We start from the raw sequence: 17,946 nt of genomic DNA, 5'->3' as shown, positions 1-17,946 counted from the left end.
AAAGGTAAGGAAAAAAGTGCAAAAAACTGCTAAGTTTTCTGCTAATCTGACCATGGGAGAAGCTGTTTCTAGACCAGAAACCTGGCAATGAGTGTGCTTCTTCATACATCAGGCAGGTGCTTAGGAAGGAGAGTGTCTGGGCACTCATGACATTGGTGCACAGCCTTGCATCAAGCTTTTGCCAGTCTCTGATGTTTCCTGGGAAAGCAACCTCCCTTACCTCCACCATTATCTTCTAGCACCCATTGAGGGGGGGAAGTTTCTTTCTTGACCTGAAAGTAAGTGTCTGAAAGATAATGCTAATATAATAGACTGTAGTTGAGATCCTGATGATATCAGTATCCCGATCGTAACTGAAATCCTAATGGATGGCAACAATTGCTCTGAAAATGATGACAACAATACCATCTATTTCTGTGGTGAGTGGGGACGAATAGGAGACTCAGACTGCATGGCCATGAAGTCTGACCCTCATGTGTGTGACACCTATACTTCTCATAGGGGTCAGAGTGAAGAAGTCATTTCAGAGATAACTACTGCCATTCTTAAGACAACGGTGATTGTGGGCCCATAGTCTCTCCTGTGAATAAGTTCAAATACTTATTTATCCTTGTTACTAGGAAGGTAGATCTTGTTTCAGTGTTGAATTTTGCTACCTTGACTTTACAGGCATTTGATATTAATATGCTTTTGTCAGCAAGAAGAAAAGCCTTTCTCCAGCTGCCCTCCCTATCAGCTCTCTTTTCAACGCGGCAGTATTCACAGAAAACAAAACGGTGGCCAATTTTATGTGTAAATTCTAGAAATTTCTAGAAATAAATGAGTTGGACTATTTGCAGGGTGGAAGTGGCCAGCAGTATTTGGGCCTTCCAGATGAGTGAATGGTTTGTTCAGTCCTCCCTGTTTCTATATCACACTGCTCCACTCTGCAAATCTGGTCAACAGCTTTAGCAACAAAGAACTATAAAAGCTAGAGAAATGTGGGCACCAGCCTATCAATGTAGGATTCCCTTCAAGTCTTTTTCCCCACTCAGTATTTAGGCTTCAAATTTCAGATACTGAAAAATGCAACTCCTGATGTGCAAGCTATGGAAGCATCAAGCAAAAAAATTAAAAAAGCAAAACAAAATAACAACAAAGAAAAGATTAAAAATGAAGCCTAGGGGGAAACAAATAATACAGTAAGTAGTTATAAAATGTTCTGCCTAATATAGTCAGGTTAACTCTAGCTAACACTATTACACAGTATATATTTGGAGCTTAGAGATAAGGCCGAAATAATGTACATTTCAATTATTAAAACTATTTCTAAAAGGCAGTCCAAATGTATTTGGAAACTTTAATCCATTTACTTTGTATGATGCTCTCTTGAACTCTTTCATTAAAGGAGTCTCCTATCAACTTCAGTTGGCTATAGATCAAGTCATATATATCCCTGTTATATGCTTCTATATTTAACAGAGAGGTAGACTTCAAATCTTTCTGCATAGATTTTTAAAGTCAAGTACAATATCTAGTCATATTTTGTTTTAATGATAATTTATGTTAAGAAGAACCAGCATTAGCCTTTATAACCAAAAAGATTCAAACACAAGTTTTGGCTCTGTTTTCTGAAGAGGATGAAGACAATGGAGAAAACAACTCCTGGATCCCAGATGCTTATTTTAGTGCTTTTTTTAAAATAGACATTCTTTTCCTTATTTGTCTAAACAATATATAAAATTATACTGATGAAATAAAAAAAACTTCTAGTAAAATCAGGACACTGTCAGATTTGCAACCTATGTTGTAGATAAGCAGAAAAACATTTAAGAGCAGGTTTTCCAAGACTGTGTTCCCCTACCCCCCCACCCTGCAATAACAGGGACACCTTCCACTAGACCAGGTTGCTCAAAGCCCCATCCAACCTGGCCTTGAGCACTTCCAGGGATGGGGCATCCACAACTTCTCTGGGCAACCACTTCCAGTGTCTCACCACCCTCACAGTGAAGAACTTCTTACTTGCATCTAATCTAAATCTACCCTCTTTCAGTTTACAGCCATTACCGTTTCTCCTGTCACTGCGTGCCCTTGTAAAAACTCCCTCTCTGGCTTTCTTGCAGGCCCCCTTTAGGTACTGGCAGGCTGCTGTAAGGTCCCCCCAGAGCCTTCTTTTCTCCAGGCTGAACAACCCCAACTCTCTCAGCCTGTCCTCACTGGAGAGGTGCTCCATCCCTCTGATCATCTTCATGGCCCTCCTCTGGACTTGCTCCAAGAGGTCCATGTTGTCCTTATGTTGAGGGCTCCAGACGCAGTATTGCAGGTGGGGTCTCACGAGAGTGGAGTAGAGGGGGAGAATCCTCTCCCTCGACCTGCTGGCCATTTTTCTTTTGATGCAGCCCAGGGTATGGTTGGCTTTCTGGGCTGCAAGTGCACATTGCCAGGTCATGTTGAGCTTCTCATCAACCAACACCCCCAAGTCCTTCCCCACAGGGCTGCTTTCAATCCCTTCATCCACCAGCCTGTATTGATACCAGGGGTTGCCCTGGCACATCTGCAGGACCTTGCACTTGGCCTTGTTGAACTTCATGAGATTTGCATGGGTGCACCTCTCAAGCCTGTCAAGGTCCTTCTGGATGGCATCCCTTTTCTCCAGTGTGTGGACCGGACCACACAGCTTGGTTTTGTTGGCAAACTTGCAGAGGGTGCACTCAATCCCACGTCCATGTTGCCAACAAAGATTTTAAACAGAGCAAGTCCCAATACCGACCCCTGAGGAATGCCACTTATCACTGCTCTCCACTCGGACATCGAGCCATTGACTACAACTCTTTGAGTGTGACCATCCAACCAATTCCTTATCCACCAAGTGGTCCATCCATCAAATCCATGTCTCTCCAATTTAGAGTCAATGATGTCACGCGGGACAGTGTCAAATGCTTTGCACACGTCCAGGTAGATGATGTCCATTGTTCTTCCTTTATCCACCAATGCTGTAACCCTGTCTTAAAAGGACACCAGATTTGTCAGGCACGATTTGCCCTTAGTTGCCCATGTTGGCTGTCACCAGTCACCTCCTTATTTTTCCTGTGCCTCAGCATAGTTTCCAGGAGTATCTGCTACATGATCTTGCCGGGCACAGAAGTGAGACTGACTGGCCTGTAGTTCCCCAGGTCTTTCTTTTTTCCCTTTTCCAATCAGTGGGAACTTCCTGGACTGCCACGACTTCTCAAATACAATAGATAGTGGCTTAGCCACTTCATCTGCCAGTTCCCTCAGGACCTGCAGATGAATCTCATCAGGTCCCATGGACTTGTGCACCTTAAGGTTCCTTAGATTGTCCTGAACCTCATCTTCTCCTACAGTGGGCAGTTCTTTGTTCTTCCCATCCCTGCCTTTGCCTTCTGCATCTTGGGCGGTGTAGCTGGAGCACTTAGGGGTGAAGACTGAGGCAAAAAAATGATTCACAGTTGCTCAGTGTAAATGCTGGTGCCATCTGGGATGCTCCAGTATATCTGACCAGCTCTCCACCTGCTACTCCAGAAATGTGTAAGTCTTCTTTAGGTCTTGTTGCTGTATCTTTCATCCCTGTACAGATACATCTGACATCCTAGACCCTAGAGACCTGTGGTTAGGTACCTCAATCACTCTCTTAACCTTTGATCTAGCAGGGAGTGGAGGCTTTTTTTTTTTAGTGTTATGTTTATTTCCAATATGGGTAGTTGTCTAATTCTTAAGCTGTCTAGTTGTCTGCTGCTGCTGCTTTTCCTGGGAATCAGTCGTGACTCATTTGGAAGTTTCACTCCAGACTCTTGTTTCTTGAACTAAAGGAGAATTGCCAATAGCTGTATTTGCATAAGCAGTACAATTTGTATGAATGGGCCATTAGAGACAGTTATCACAAATCCACGGGATGGTAAGATGCTCTATTTGACCAAAAGCTATTTTCCATATGATTGTTAGCCTTGACATCTCATTGGAGGTGCATAACTGAAGAGGTTTCTGATGGAGAAATCCATATTGGATACTTACTCATCTGAGTTCACTGAAGAACTGAATGTCCAACCAAAACATAAGTGAATAGCACTTGTTAAAAAAAATACAGGCCTGAGCTTGAAAGCTTTTGGACTCACCAGAGGAAGTTTTTTTGTTGAGATTCTGTACTTCATAACGTTGAGGGTGCCAAGGACCAACATTTTAGAGCACTGAAATGTTTCTGCAAAAAACTCTAGTTCAGCTTTGAGTCAGTGTCCTGACCATCCTACTCCACACTAGACAGTTTATGGTCTGTCTGAAGGTTTGTCTGCAGGCTCAGTTTGGTTGCTGAACTCTGGCACTGCTGGTGTAAGCATATCAACTCGATAGTAGATGTTACAGATGCCAGGCTGCAGAATTTGAAAACACCATCCAGATTTGCTGAGATGTTTCCCATTGCTTTGGTAGCCATGACAATGCCTACTTGATCCAAGAGCCAAAAGACCATCCTAGAAAGCAGATGGGTATCTGGGGTGGGAATTCATCAGAATTTAGGCACTTCATTCCCAAACTGCAATCCTAAGAATAACAGATCAGCCATTACCTAACTCTGGAGATATGTCTCAATTCTTAACCCTCTGTTTCCAGGTTGTGTGTTTCCTGCCGTCTGCACATCCCAGTCTCCACAGAGTTGCTTTGTGAAGCAGCAGCTCTGCTCATGCATAAACTAAACTGGGATCCAGAAAGCAGGAATCATTTCATATAGATAATCTGAGGAAAATAATCAGAAAGGCTTTCTCAGGTGACATCCACTGTGATAAAGAATTAGCTTTTGCTTCTCTTTAAACTCTCCCCTTTTATAAAATTAGGGCTCGGTGATTAGAGCAGTTGTTCACAGGGTGGGAGCCGCAGGCTGACTCCCTTCTTGCCTCTGATGGCTAAATCCCAAGGAGTAGGCCTGGCCCAGCAGAAGCTGTTAGTGGGTGGCGAAGAGGAGAGGACAACACTGTCACCCTTTCTGTTGAAGCTGTCACAGTGCAGGAAAGAATTCAGGCACCAGAAGTGGTCACCTACTGATTCAGTTCCTAAGAAAATGTGGCCCATATCACCCTCTTGATTCCCTGCACGGGACTTCGCTCAATGCACTCAGAGGCTGAAAACGTTGTGCTTTAGACATTTGAGGCATCAAGTCTCACCTGGAAGTACAAAGGCACCTTAAGACGAGATGTTTTTATCTGTAGTTAGCCTTCCAGGGAGCGTATTATAATTCCCAGTCAAGACAACCAGATTCATTTTGATGGAAGAAGGTAAATGCCTAAATTTACAGGCACTCCATCACATTATGGCTCTGCAAGGAGAAAGTGACAGCAGGGATATAGTCAGGGGCCTAATAAGGTGAGCCTGTTCCTGCAATCCATTTTGAAGAGGATGCTGGTTAAGACAGACCAGTTTTGATTTTTGTTTTCAAACCTGTTTAACTGATGACTGGCTAGAAACAGCAAACCTTGTGAGAAGGAAAAGATACATGTACTGAAGAAAGTTAATTCCCTGACATTTTAAGATTCCATGCATTATTTTTTCATGTATTTATTTTTGGAGAGAGAGGAGGTGGGAGGAAGAGGTTCTTGTTCCAGTTTTATGTCCTGTTATTTGGAGACTGCAGGTTGAGAGCTAGTGTGATATTTTCGGAGCCTTTCACAGGGATTTAGGAATGAGCATAAGCAAGAGCTCAGATAAAAGGTGTGGTGAATACCTTAAGGTTAATACCTTACCCTGCTATAAAGAATGTCCATGCAGAAAGAAAGTAAAGAAATAAGAGGCACCTTCGGACGTCAGGGATCTGCTCCCTCCCTGTCGTTTCTCTGTGCTTTACATGCACATCTTCACTATGGATAGATATTAGGGGACTAAAGAAGGTTGAAAGTTGACCTAAATATGCTCTTCTTCCTTACCTGGTACTTCTGTACAGAGCACTGAGAATGAAAATACATGTGCTTTAAAAGTTAAGGTAGATCCAAAAGCTAACACAAGTATTCAAGTGGAAGGGGGAGCTAGAAAAAGATTGTGTTGGTAAATGTCTCAGTACCTGATTTTCAGTTTTGAAACCTCTGTGTCCTTTCTAGTGCCTTGTGCCAGTCACGTAAAGAGAAAGACTAATCGGAAAACTCTTATCTGGGTAGCAGCATTTGATGCCTCATCTTCCTAGTGTCTGCTCTGTACTTGTCTATGCGTGTTTAGTTATTTTTTCCTTGCAGTACTATATGGAGCATTATTGCTCAGGTGTACGCGGCAGAAGGATAATGCATTTCATCAGCACCCAATAAATGGGCGTTATTTAATGGTTTTTCAGATGCATAGTTTCACTCTTAAACCCACTGTCAGGAAAAGAGTATATGATTTTGGCCTGAAAATGTAGAGCACAGATTATATGAATGGTTTGGTCAGACTCAATTCACCCACCAAGATGATGATCTGTTCTGCCAGTTAAGTGACATTTTGGGGACATACATATTTGTAGTTGTATAGATAATTTTTCAGGAATGGTTATTTGATGACTTTGCTGTTTCTGGCTGAAGATTTAGGTCTGTATGCCTACGTGGCAGGTGCATTTCTAATCTCCTCTTTATTATTTTAATAATTATTTTTTGAAAAAAAATTACTCATAAAAAGAGCTTTTTTAAGTAACAGATGATATATTCTGTTCAAGCTGAAAAACCACTGTATGTAAAACAAGAGAGGCTACCAACTAATGGAAAACTTACAGCACAGCGATACAAAAGCTGTATATACGAACAGTTGTATAGATACACAGCAGTATCAAAATACAGTTTAACAGATCCTGTGCTGTGTTTTGCAGCATGCTCTCTCTGACAAGGCCAATGTGAAAACATTCGATCCAAAGACAACCTGTTTGCAAGAATGCCTTATCACTACTTTCCAGGAAGCTTACTTTGTTTCAGAAAGTTTTGAAGAAGCCAAAGAAAAGATGAGGTAAATTATTTCCCTTGACATAAAAATCTAATTTTCTCTTCTTTAGCAGTTGAAAAAAGAGAAGTGTTAATTTTCTTTTTTCTTTCAGGGACTTTGCCAAATCAATCAATCGTCCCTTCTCTGTGTATTTCAATCCATATACGCAAAGCATTGAGATTCTGAAGGATACCAGGAGTATAGAAAATGTTGTCCAGGACCTCCGCAGCGATCTAAACACTGTATGTGATGCTTTAAGCAAAATGAACAGATATTTAGGGATTTGATATGTGTGGTACTGTGATTTGCTGTCAGTTGCTTTTTCTGTAGCCAGTCTAGTAACATCACATGATATGGCTAACTTCTGAAACCCATCAATTTTCCCTTTACAGCTTGGCCTGTAGCTTGCATCATTGTGTAGCTCTGTCTAATTGTAATGTCCAGACAAACCAAGGCAACGCTAATTCGTAAATGCAACATGGAATGTGGCAGAATATAATCATCAATTCCTCAGCACAATGTCATGTATAAGTACACCATTAAAAACTTGCCTGGCAATGGTTTTGTTTCCATGAGATGATTCACCTCAATGTATAAGAAATGGTGTTGCTGATTTCATTAAGTCTGAGTTTATTTCTTTATAATCCCTTTCCTCCCATAAGAATCCAGAAAAAATTATTTGCAACATTTTCATTTTCTTTGTAAGAGAATCTGTATTTCTTTCTATAGTGGTGAAGACAATGTTTTGCCCATATATCTGTAACAGAACTGAGTGTCTCTTGTGACTGAACAATACAATTTATATACCAGTGCTGAGATCGGGAAGGCTATGTATCAGTACTAAAAGGTCTGTGGAGATTACAGATTATGAGAACTCACAGCTGACAAATGTTCAACGTGGCTGAGTAATTGCAACACAATAAAAAACCCCCAAGCTTCTGACTATTCATGTAGAAAGGTAGTTCTAGTTCATGCATGTGTTGCCTGTGACAGTCCTGAGCATAATTCCTCTGCGAGGGCTATCCGGGAAGAAGAGAGGAAGTGCTTGTGTTAATTCCGGGTTGTTAGATGTGAATATAAAGCCCTTCTACATCATTGTGTGCCTTCCGTGTTCCCTTGTCTTTTGAATGTACTCCTCTTGCATTTCATGCATAATTTGCCTTTCCCTGTTATGCCACATTCAACCTTGACGTGGCCATGCATGACTGGATCTATGCTGTATCAGTATCAGCACATATGAAAGAGTGAATATGGAAGTTGTTATTTAATTATAGCCAAGATGATTATCAGTTAGTAGATTACTTGTGGGGTGATTAAATCATAGAGACACCCAAGCTGCGTAGCTTGTACCAGATGGATGCAGGTAATGCCTGGGTTAATAAACTCGAAGTTAGCAAGCTCTGACAGAAGTACAAGCTCTGTCTGGGGAGCACAGTGCAGAAATACTTGAGCCGGCTCTTATCTGGAAGCAATAATTATGCATGTCTTTCCTTTATCTGGGTTATTCTATTCTCCTATTAGCCAAGATAATGGACAGTTGACTATATTGTGTGGACCCTTCTTAATGGAAACCACATGGCTTATGCAGATCATGTCAGTATGGGTGAAAGTGTCATAGCTTCTCTACATATATGGAAAATAGGTATCTATTGAAGCTGCTCTCCCAGCTGAAAGAGTCATGCAAATACTCTTAAGTGTTGCTAGCAATTTCAGCATAAAAGGAGCACCACTTGATAGTACCAGCATATCCTTAAATAAGAGGCAATCTATAAGGATAATTTTCACAGGGAAATCTGCCACCTCCTCAAAGATAACTATGAGATAACAGAAAACTCTCTTTTCTCTGCTTGGTCCCTGCTGCATTCTAATGCTGCTGTTAATAAGGTGTGGAAAAATTGAGTTTTAGATTTGACTGTGACTGCCGTTGGTACAGATGAAGAGCTGTTGAATTATCCCATGGGGATCAGCATGCCGGAGGAGTTTTTAACTTCCCAACATTAGTGCTGACTCTGTTAGCTAGCACTTATCACAGAGGAATCACTGGCAACCTTGGCATGGAGGTTTCTCCATCTTTATTCCCATGGGATCTGATGAACCCCTCATAGCGCTTTGTGGAGAAAATGGACTGTACTGAGATTTGCTTTAACTGGTCTGAAAAACTTGCTGTGCAAGGGATAGTAGATCTTACTCAGTGCAAGAACTGACACAGTATTATTGCTTGCTTAAGTAAAATAAAGCCACAATGAGTAACAAAGATCCAGAGCGTACAAAGTTACTGAGGCTTTCCCTTGAATCAGAATTACACAGGAAAACTTAAATACTTATAATATCTGGATTTATTCTTGACTTTTCTGAATAGCTTAAAATAAGAATTCCACAGCAGTAAAACAATAGAAGCATATCTTTGTTTTGTTTTGTGCTGTTAGCGAGTAAATCTTATTATGGATTAGGGAGAAACCCTTGAAATCCAATAGTCATTTTAGGACTAATGATGGCAAGGAAACTGTCTACAATGAAGATGTAATGTCAATGAAACAGAACATTGTCAAAGGATAATGGGCTCCTGCTGCTAGATATATGCTTAATCCAATGATTTTATTTCTATTATACAACATGATTAAAAATAAATTAAATATAATGGGCTAAGGAATAATAGTGATTTAGAGAGACAATCACTCATTGTTCTTACGTAGCAAAGCTATCTTCTTACAGGCTGCAGAGCAAACTGGCTTTGGGCTTCAGCCAGTCAGGAGCCAGGACTGGGAAGGAATGCTTTAAAAAGTGCACTGTTGCACTTTTATGAATCAAATAGTTCCAGCTTAGCTGAAATTCTTCTCTACGGTTTTTATTAGCAAATTAAGATCAGCCATGCAGCAATCTCCTTGGATGACAAGCTCATTTAGGCATAATGAGGGAATTATTGACAGTTATCAAATTACACTAACATTTCATTTAAAATAGGCCATATTTATCTAAGGTGCTTGTTTAACTTTAGTGAGCTGGACTCTGGAAATTGGACTTCTGGCTTAGGCTCATTTATTTCCTGTGTAATTCTGAACTGATGCTTTATGGGTCTGAGATATATGCACTTGCTTTGCCTGCACAGAGTAAATGGGCCCGAGCTTAATGAATGTAAAGCATTGCACTGTTTACTACCATGCAAAGTCTAAAATGAAAAACAACACTCCGAGACATTGCAGCAAATACAAATACCAAGTTTCATTTGCAAACCAAGACATGGTTCATGCATTTTGTTTCATTTGTTTGGTAGAGGGGATGGAGTAGGGAAGGTGTTAATGCAATACATTGTGTTTTCCCTCTCTACTCTTCAAGACCTGTTTAGAAGCCTGTTTTAAGTTTAGCCCTTTAGTACACTTTCACGAAATAAGGTGTGTTTTCCTTTCTTCTTGTTATGATATCCTAATGTGATGGAGAAAATTCCAGAAATTCACTGTACTGTAATGTATATTTACTGATACGCTGTAATGGATTACAGAAGAAAGTTTCACATCTTTGAAAGGACAGCCTGGCTCAGAGAGCTAAAGCTGCTGAAGGCTTTCACCTACAGGCTGCTGGTACAAATCCAGCCCAGTCAGCAGTTACTGAAAGCTATCACCAGCCAGCAGCAGCCTGGCTTCTGTGTGATGAACTGGGAAGCTGGGATTGCTTAGTTTGGAGTAGAGGAGACTGAGGGGAGATGTGATAACCTTTTTCAAACACACAGAAATAGCTGCAGAAACGGAAGGGACACGCTGTTCTCTGGCCTCGAGAACTAATGGACTTAAATTGCAAGGAAAGGAGCATTAAGTTATGTAACGGTGAAACATGGGAGACAGCAGAGCCTCCATCAGTTTTTAAGAGAACAGGTTAGGCTGCTATCTCTCAGGAATGATAATAGCACAGTCGGTCCTGACTTAAGCCAGGGGAGAAGCTATACAATGTCTTGAAGTCTCTTAGAACAACTGCCTGGAAAAGGCTTCAGCCTGCTCATGAAAGGGCTCCAGCCAGCTCACAAAAGCGGTAATGGTCAACAACCACCACTGTGGAGCATTTGTACCTCACCTGCACTTCTGCCTCCTCCTTCAGTCTTTCACCAACCCTAAAGAGTGGTTCTTCATCTTTCTGTCTTCCCTTAGGGAATGAATAGGATCCATAGTGCAGTGTAGCCTTAAATGCTGACTGTGGTGCTCTATTTTAACTTCATAGGCTGTTTGAGAGAGCTCTGTGTGCGAGTTACCTGCTAGTGCCCCAGAGGCAGAAGACTGATTGTGAGCAATCAGCATTTGTCCTTTTTGTAAACAAGGTTTAAAGCTGCTCAACTTTATAAACAAAATAGAAATGCATTTTTCGTCCTATCTGTGCCTGCGTTTGGGCTGTCAGGAAGACTGTGCTCCCTTGAACAATCTGGAGAACCTGGAGCTCTTCCAAGCTCCTGAGCCTGAGTGCTCCAGCCATGCATCAACCTTGTGTTTTGCTGAAATCTGTGCACAGAGCAGCCTGTTCTCCCTAACTCCCCTGCTTTCCAAGGGAAAGAAACCCACTGGTGTTGTCCAGAAGGGAGCTTTGATTTTGGCCCCTGATGTAGCTGGCCAGGGAACGTGGGGACCACACCTGCTGCTCAGCCCAGTGTTACATTAAGGGCCAGGTAAGAATCAATGCAGTGCCCTTCCATTCAGGAAATCAGCTTTCCACCCAATCTGGACACTTCTCTTCTTGTTTCAGCAGGACAGTCTATGCCTTTTTAGAAATATGGCAGCTTCCCTTCTATCTCAGTAGGAACCATTGTCGTATTACCAAATAATTTGCAAAGGGAATAATTGTGGTATTGTTATATAATGGCTGTGCTCTGTGGTATCAGTCACTTGAAGTATGGACATGTTTCACAGACAAATACTTGCTTTCTCAGTGAAGAACAGGTCAATAGTGACAGATTCCTCTTCTGGGCTTCAAAGTACATTTGAGACATGGAGCTAATAGATTCTGGTTACACTAGCAAATATTTATTAGTAACGAGTCCCTCTAGTTAACATAGTGAAGGCTGTAGAGATGTCCTTGGCATCGTTATTGGCAATTTCCTGTAACTTAACAGAGCTTGGAGGCTAAATAATGTCTTCCTTGGCTGAAATACTCCATGAAACCTGTGTTGTTTCATTTTGGTACTGGTCTGAGAGAAAAGGTAAGTAAACACAAAATAATCAGAATTCAGTGATGTCTATTCAAAACATTTTGCAACAACTACATTTAGTTTAAAAAGGCCCTCCAACATCTTAGAGTAAGAATTCGTATTTCTTTGCCGACTGCTGAGATGTTAAGGTGAGACTAAAAATAAGTGCTGGCATCTACTTGGGATTTGGCCTGGAGTGGACTATTCAGGTGGAATAAGTGTGAAATGGGTTACATAGTCACGTACTTTAAAATGCAAGTGGGTGATGGATATTCAGGTGGACATTTTTTTAATGTAGTCAGAAGTTTCAAATGTCCAGGAAAAATAATGGAGAAGAAGCTGCTGTTGCCATGCTCCACCTTTGGAGGAAAAGAATTGAGTTTGCAGAGCAGCAGGAGGTAGATTTCAGTCTGTGTTAAACTGGCACATGACCTGAAATACAACCCAAATACGCCTACACCACTGGGTTCTGCGTGAGCTCCGGTGTGAATACAGTTCTGATAACAGAGCAGCAATAAAGCACTCCAGAGCCAAACAGCCCTGCCTCCCCGCAGGAGATGAAGTGGGTGATTTGAGACCAGCATCACTTTTATTTCCTATTAAATCAGTTTTGTTTTCTATTTCCTTTGCAAAATACCTTTTGAAATGTGTTACTATTTTATTTTTCCATAAGGATTATAAAGAGAGATGTTAATTATGGAATGGTTGAGGTTCTTAGCTCTTTCTGCCTCAAGCTTTTCTTATTGCCACCAAACTCCCTACCCAGTCTTGCTACTCTATATGAAAGTAGAGTAATGCTGAAGACGTGATGCTGTCATTTCCCAGGGTTTGACAACTGATGGGTACACCTAAAATGCTACCCTCCCTTACCATCCCTCCATGTAGTGAGTTGCTAACCTCAGAGATGTGAGTAAGGCCAGTTAATGGTAAATGAGTTTAAGGTTATGCACATAGTGGATTTGCCACTCTGGCAGAATTTGTCTGGAGGATCAATTTGGTTGAATTCCCTTTTAATGATTACACCTGATAGATCACTTGCAGGTAAAGTTATGAAAAAGCAAGTATCTCACATCAGATGGGAACTGGGGAGTCAAAATCTCAACTGCTGCAAAACCAGCACATGTTCAAAAAGGCATTTTAGTGCCAGTGCCAGTCAGTTCAGTTAGAAGTAGCTCAAAATAGATTTCATAGTTGCTGGACAGAAAGGCTACATTTTACCTTCAGGTCTCGATCCAGCCACTGTTTTCTGAGATAGATCTGTGTCTGCTGGAGCAGGAGCTAGAGCCGTAAGTTGGGCACACAAGGCCTGTTCCTTATTTCATTTGCAGGCGTTTTTTTAAAAGCCTCTTTTGCAATGTTATCTCCAGAACAAAAATGCAGTGCGCAGAAGATGCAGAGGCAACGAGGTCTGGTCTTTTCCGAGATCTCATTGCTTCTTCCCAGTGTTGGTCAGCACAGTTCCTGCATCCAAGGGAAGACTCTTGGCCCGTGCTAATGGTTGTACAGATACAATCTTCCTTGCCCCATTTCAGAGGCAGAATCACTTTAAAGAGCTTGCTTAGGAAGCCCGATGCTTGGGCACTGTTAAAAATGTCAGCAGCTCCCCCAGCCTCACAAACACGAGGGAAGGGCATGGGCAACCGTGTGGTACCAGTAGGCGAGTACTGATTTTCTCATCGCAACGTCGGTGCAAAATCTGGCATAGAAATGACAAGGGGTTTGTGTGGATTGAGTTTTGATATGCCATCTCAAAAAGCTCAGGAGAACCAAAAGTGGGGCTGTTTGCAGCTGTATAGGCACAGAGGCCTCGATATAATTTTCTGTGTTTTCCTGCCATTACCTTATTTCCAAAGGAGAGGAAGAGCGCTGTATTAATGAATGCTATGTAAAAGCTGTTGCGTTTTCACTGAGCGATAGCTTGGTTTGTCGGAGTTGGGAATGAAGACGTGGTTAGAGGGAGCGAATTAAATCTCAAATGTAATGCCTCTGATTTGCAGACGGGAAAGGGGAAGTGCTGAGTGAATATAGGAAATTGCAGCATTATGCGTTGTGAGAGCAATTCTTTCCATCCTTGTAGCTAATGGACTGAACAGAAAGTGAACAATTTGTTTCATACAATGATTCACCAACACTCTGACAGGGTTTCCAATTCTGAGCTCAGTTTCATATTCAGCTCCCTGTTTACTAGTGAAATAGTACAATTATCTGTCTACCTCTTACATTTTATAAACAGGCAAGGCTGCGGTATGTGAAAAGAATAAAAATAACTGTATAAATCCTGGTTGTTTAAGGCTGGAGGGAAGGGAAATGAAGCAATTGTTATCTTTCCAGCGGTCTATTGGAACACTCCTCTAAAAATGAAGTTAAATTCCCTGGGAAAATAGGTCCAGAAGAAAAATGCCAAGGGAGCTCAGTTTTCAATTTCTATTTAATGTTTTCCCCATCCAGGTTTGCGAAAGGAAATCACAAAACATTTCCTGTTTGAGTCCACTTGTCAAATTGTCGATAGTAAAGTAGCCTGAACTGTTACAGCTGAATTGGCCACATAAAGCTCTGGTGAAAACGGGATGCTTCTCCCAGAGGCATTTGGTAAATGTGCTAAACTGCTTTACAAGACAGGATGACATTTTTTCTGCCTTTAACCCCAGTTTTATTGAGAATAGAAATCACTTGAACTATAAGGAGTTTCAGTTTTTAATCTGGAAATGTTTGTGAGCCAGCCCTGACTGCATACATTTCTTGCTCGTGGGGTCAGAGTGTTCGGCTGAGGAAAAATCTAGGACCAGCCTGCCAGAAGAGCGTAATTAGTCACTTGTTAATATTGACTATTTATGGTACATTAGTGCTTATCAGGGCTATTTGGAAGGAGATTCTGGACAAATATATTGTAAAGGGGCGACCCCTGTCCCAAAGTATAAATTCAGTAGAGCTTTTAAAATCCAGTGAGAGTCAGTGGGTTGGGTGGAAGAAGGCGATGGCTATAAAGATGGCTATGAAAGCTATTAATAAGGGTAACAGCCTGCATAGTTGAGGGTTTAGGAGTCTTATTTCAAATTACATAGCTAAAATACAAAAAAGTTAGAAGTCAGTAGCAGCAATTACTTCTTGCAGTCCCTCCTGCTTAGATGGTGATGAGACTGTCACATCATGGGAGAATCTGAGTCTAACCCTTATGCTCACCATAAACAATGAGTATAAAGTTGATGCTAAAAATGCTTTTAGTCTGAGAGCTGCTTAAATTGGTGGCAGCAGCAGCAGTCAATGTGGGTGCTGAAATCTAGGATCTCGCTGAGGAGGTAGGGTGGGCAGCGGGGGGGACCTGCCTTGTTGGGAACGGCACCTGTCAGTGGCTTCAGCGCAACTGAAGAGCATGAATTTCATAGCACCCATTTGGCACATTGTTCCTGGAGACCCAAGGGGGAACTCTGCACGGCAGAGGGAAAGTATCTGCCTTTTTCCTATAGATAAAATGGAAAAGGGGCAGAAGGTTAGACAAAAACAGCCTACATGACTTCGCTAGGGGAGAGGCATTTAAGCTTATCAGTAGCAGAAGAGTTGGAGTTACCTAATCTTAGCATATTAAGGAAAAAAAAACCCCACTTTTTTCTTAGTTTGTTTTAAATCCTAAGTGCCAGTACCTCTGTCCTTGCGTAGGAAAAGAATCCTCAGTTCTAGGGCTACCTCTCAATGACACTGGGATAGATGTGCCTGGTTAAATGTCTGCTGAGTCTGTGGGTGATTTTACTGCTGCCATTTCTGGAAGCAGTACACTTGGCCTGGGTTTGCTGGGCAAGCCAGCAGTACTGGATTCATGGCTGGGATTTGCCGTGGTACAATTAATCTGCTCCCTGTACATCAGAGAAATGCAGCATTCCCTTTGGATTGCAGGAGTGAATACAGGGCAATAGGGGCAAACTTGTCCCATGAGGAGGATGATATGAAAAGCAACCTATGAGTGCTTTTCTCTGTAAAGTTAGCCTTGGGTAGTTACTGCAAATGTAGCATTACTAGGTATCTTCATTCCATTGGGTGGCTCTCACCCCATATCTTTCTGACCTTAGTAAGTTCCAGGCAAACCTTGGCAGTGGTCTGAATCTAAGTGAAACCTTCCATTTTGGTTAGCTCTGGAATAAATCACATATCTGGAAGAGCAGGAGGAATCTGCCCGAAAAGTTACCAGGCTGTGATGGTCCTTGGCAGTTAGGTAACTCTTTGAGCTAAGAAGTATAGACCATGGTGGTCCCAGGGCTCTCTTAAAGTAAGTCTGGGCAGAATTTGCTGTGTCTGGGGAGCTACAGCAGATTTCTCTGGATTCCCTTAAATTCCTGAGTTCCTGCTTTCTACTGGGCCTAGCATAACGGAAAGAAACCACAAACTGGGAAAAAATGTTTTCCCTCTGTTGGTAAGCAAGTGGTGCAAACAGAAATCTTCCCTTTCCAGCACCACCAAGTTGAAGAGAATGACTGCTCCACTTCCAGCCTCCCTGGCCCTCTCACCTAGAAGTTGTTGTAGATAGCATTTGCTCCCCATGATTCCCTCTTGCGAGCTTATTTTCAGTTGCCTGGGGCACTACAGTGTGGTGAAAGGTGACTTGTGTTTCCCTTTGAGAAGACGGCTTCATCTTTGCTACTGTAGAAAGGACCTTTATTTCTTGCTGATTTCTGAAAAATGTTTCGTGGTAAGATGACAGACAGGACATCTACTTTATAAATTTGCCTAAGTAAGTGCTTTCAGCCTGCACGTGTCCTTCACTGTTGGACATTTCCCAGTGTTGGGATCTGTAAAGCCCAAACCAAACCCTAACCTATTCTAGTCTTTTTAGAAGATTAAAGCAAACAAGCAAACTGGTATTTTATTGCCCTCCTTCCCTTCTGTGTTTAAATTAACCATTTGCCTTAATTAATCTTGTGCGTGGCTCCTCAGTTAGGCAATACAGTTGAACTTTTATTTTTTAGTGTGTGTATGTATGTATGTATGCATAAATTAAAAAGAGGCCAGATTATTTTTCAAGCAGATTTTTCCATGGTCTCCTGTGTCGTAATTGCTGCCCAGGGTTCTGTGAAGTTGCACGTGTGGTTCTCATGCAGAAAGCAGAGCAAACATAACGTAACTAACCCATATTGACTACCAGATGCCTCAAAGTGTTCAAGGCTTGCCGTAAATTACTGTTTTCTTTGGTCCGTATCCACTCTGCCTTCTGATGCTTTTCCCTTTGACGCCCTGTGACCTTGCTGCGAATGCGATGCCTTCTGCTCAGCGCTCGCACGGACAGATGGACAACGGTGCCAGCAAGGGATCTCAATAGTCAGTCCACTGGACTCTTGCTTGTCATTCCTCAGAAGGAGGAATTAGCTAAAGCTAATGGTTTCTGACAAGTGCTTAACTAGACTTAAAGAAATACTGTCTCTGTGAAACCAGAGCCTTTTGATAGATATTTAAAACTTCACTCCTCTGCCAGATGCATGTGTTAGTAACCGTACTGCACCAGCTGATCACATCTCATAATTACAATTACTTGTCCTAGCCCAGGGAAAAGCTCAGTTCATTTGTCCAAGTATTGATTAACTGGTGTAGTCAGGATTACTTTACTTCACAGAGGATGGATAACCGTTAATAATGTTATAATTACAGCCCAGAAAGTATGGTGATGAGGGGCTAGATTGGAACTTCGATAGTTAAGGAGACAGGCATTGTTTATATAATCGTGAAAAAAATCACAGCTGCTGTGTTAAAGGGGGGTAATTCACCGGAGGGAACCGCTGGTGACGAGGAGCAGTTCATGTCCTCGGGCTGCGCGTGTGGGCTCTCCCGGTGGGAGTCCCTGGAGGTCAGTGGCTCGCTCGGGGCAAGGCCAGGAAAAT

At 41.9% G+C, this 17,946-nt stretch overlaps 1 protein-coding gene across 1 annotated transcript in view; it reads left to right on the top strand.

The window, feature by feature from the left end:
* TPH2 (tryptophan hydroxylase 2) overlaps positions 1-9,093 on the top strand; it is a 52,792-nt gene extending 43,699 nt beyond the window's left edge. Inside the window, exons 10-11 of the mRNA XM_069773782.1 lie at positions 6,812-6,945; positions 7,034-9,093. Of these exons, the coding sequence (XP_069629883.1) occupies positions 6,812-6,945; positions 7,034-7,208 (309 nt within the window). The 3' untranslated portion in view covers positions 7,209-9,093. The remainder of the gene's footprint in view (positions 1-6,811; positions 6,946-7,033) is intronic.
* The last annotated feature ends 8,853 nt before the right edge of the window (positions 9,094-17,946 follow it).

Source organism: Haliaeetus albicilla, chromosome 28, assembly GCF_947461875.1.
Source record: "Haliaeetus albicilla chromosome 28, bHalAlb1.1, whole genome shotgun sequence".
NCBI classification, from domain to species: domain Eukaryota; kingdom Metazoa; phylum Chordata; class Aves; order Accipitriformes; family Accipitridae; genus Haliaeetus; species Haliaeetus albicilla.
The sequence above is the reverse complement of the archived record's forward strand: the minus strand, read 5'-3'. Positions and strand labels throughout refer to the sequence as shown.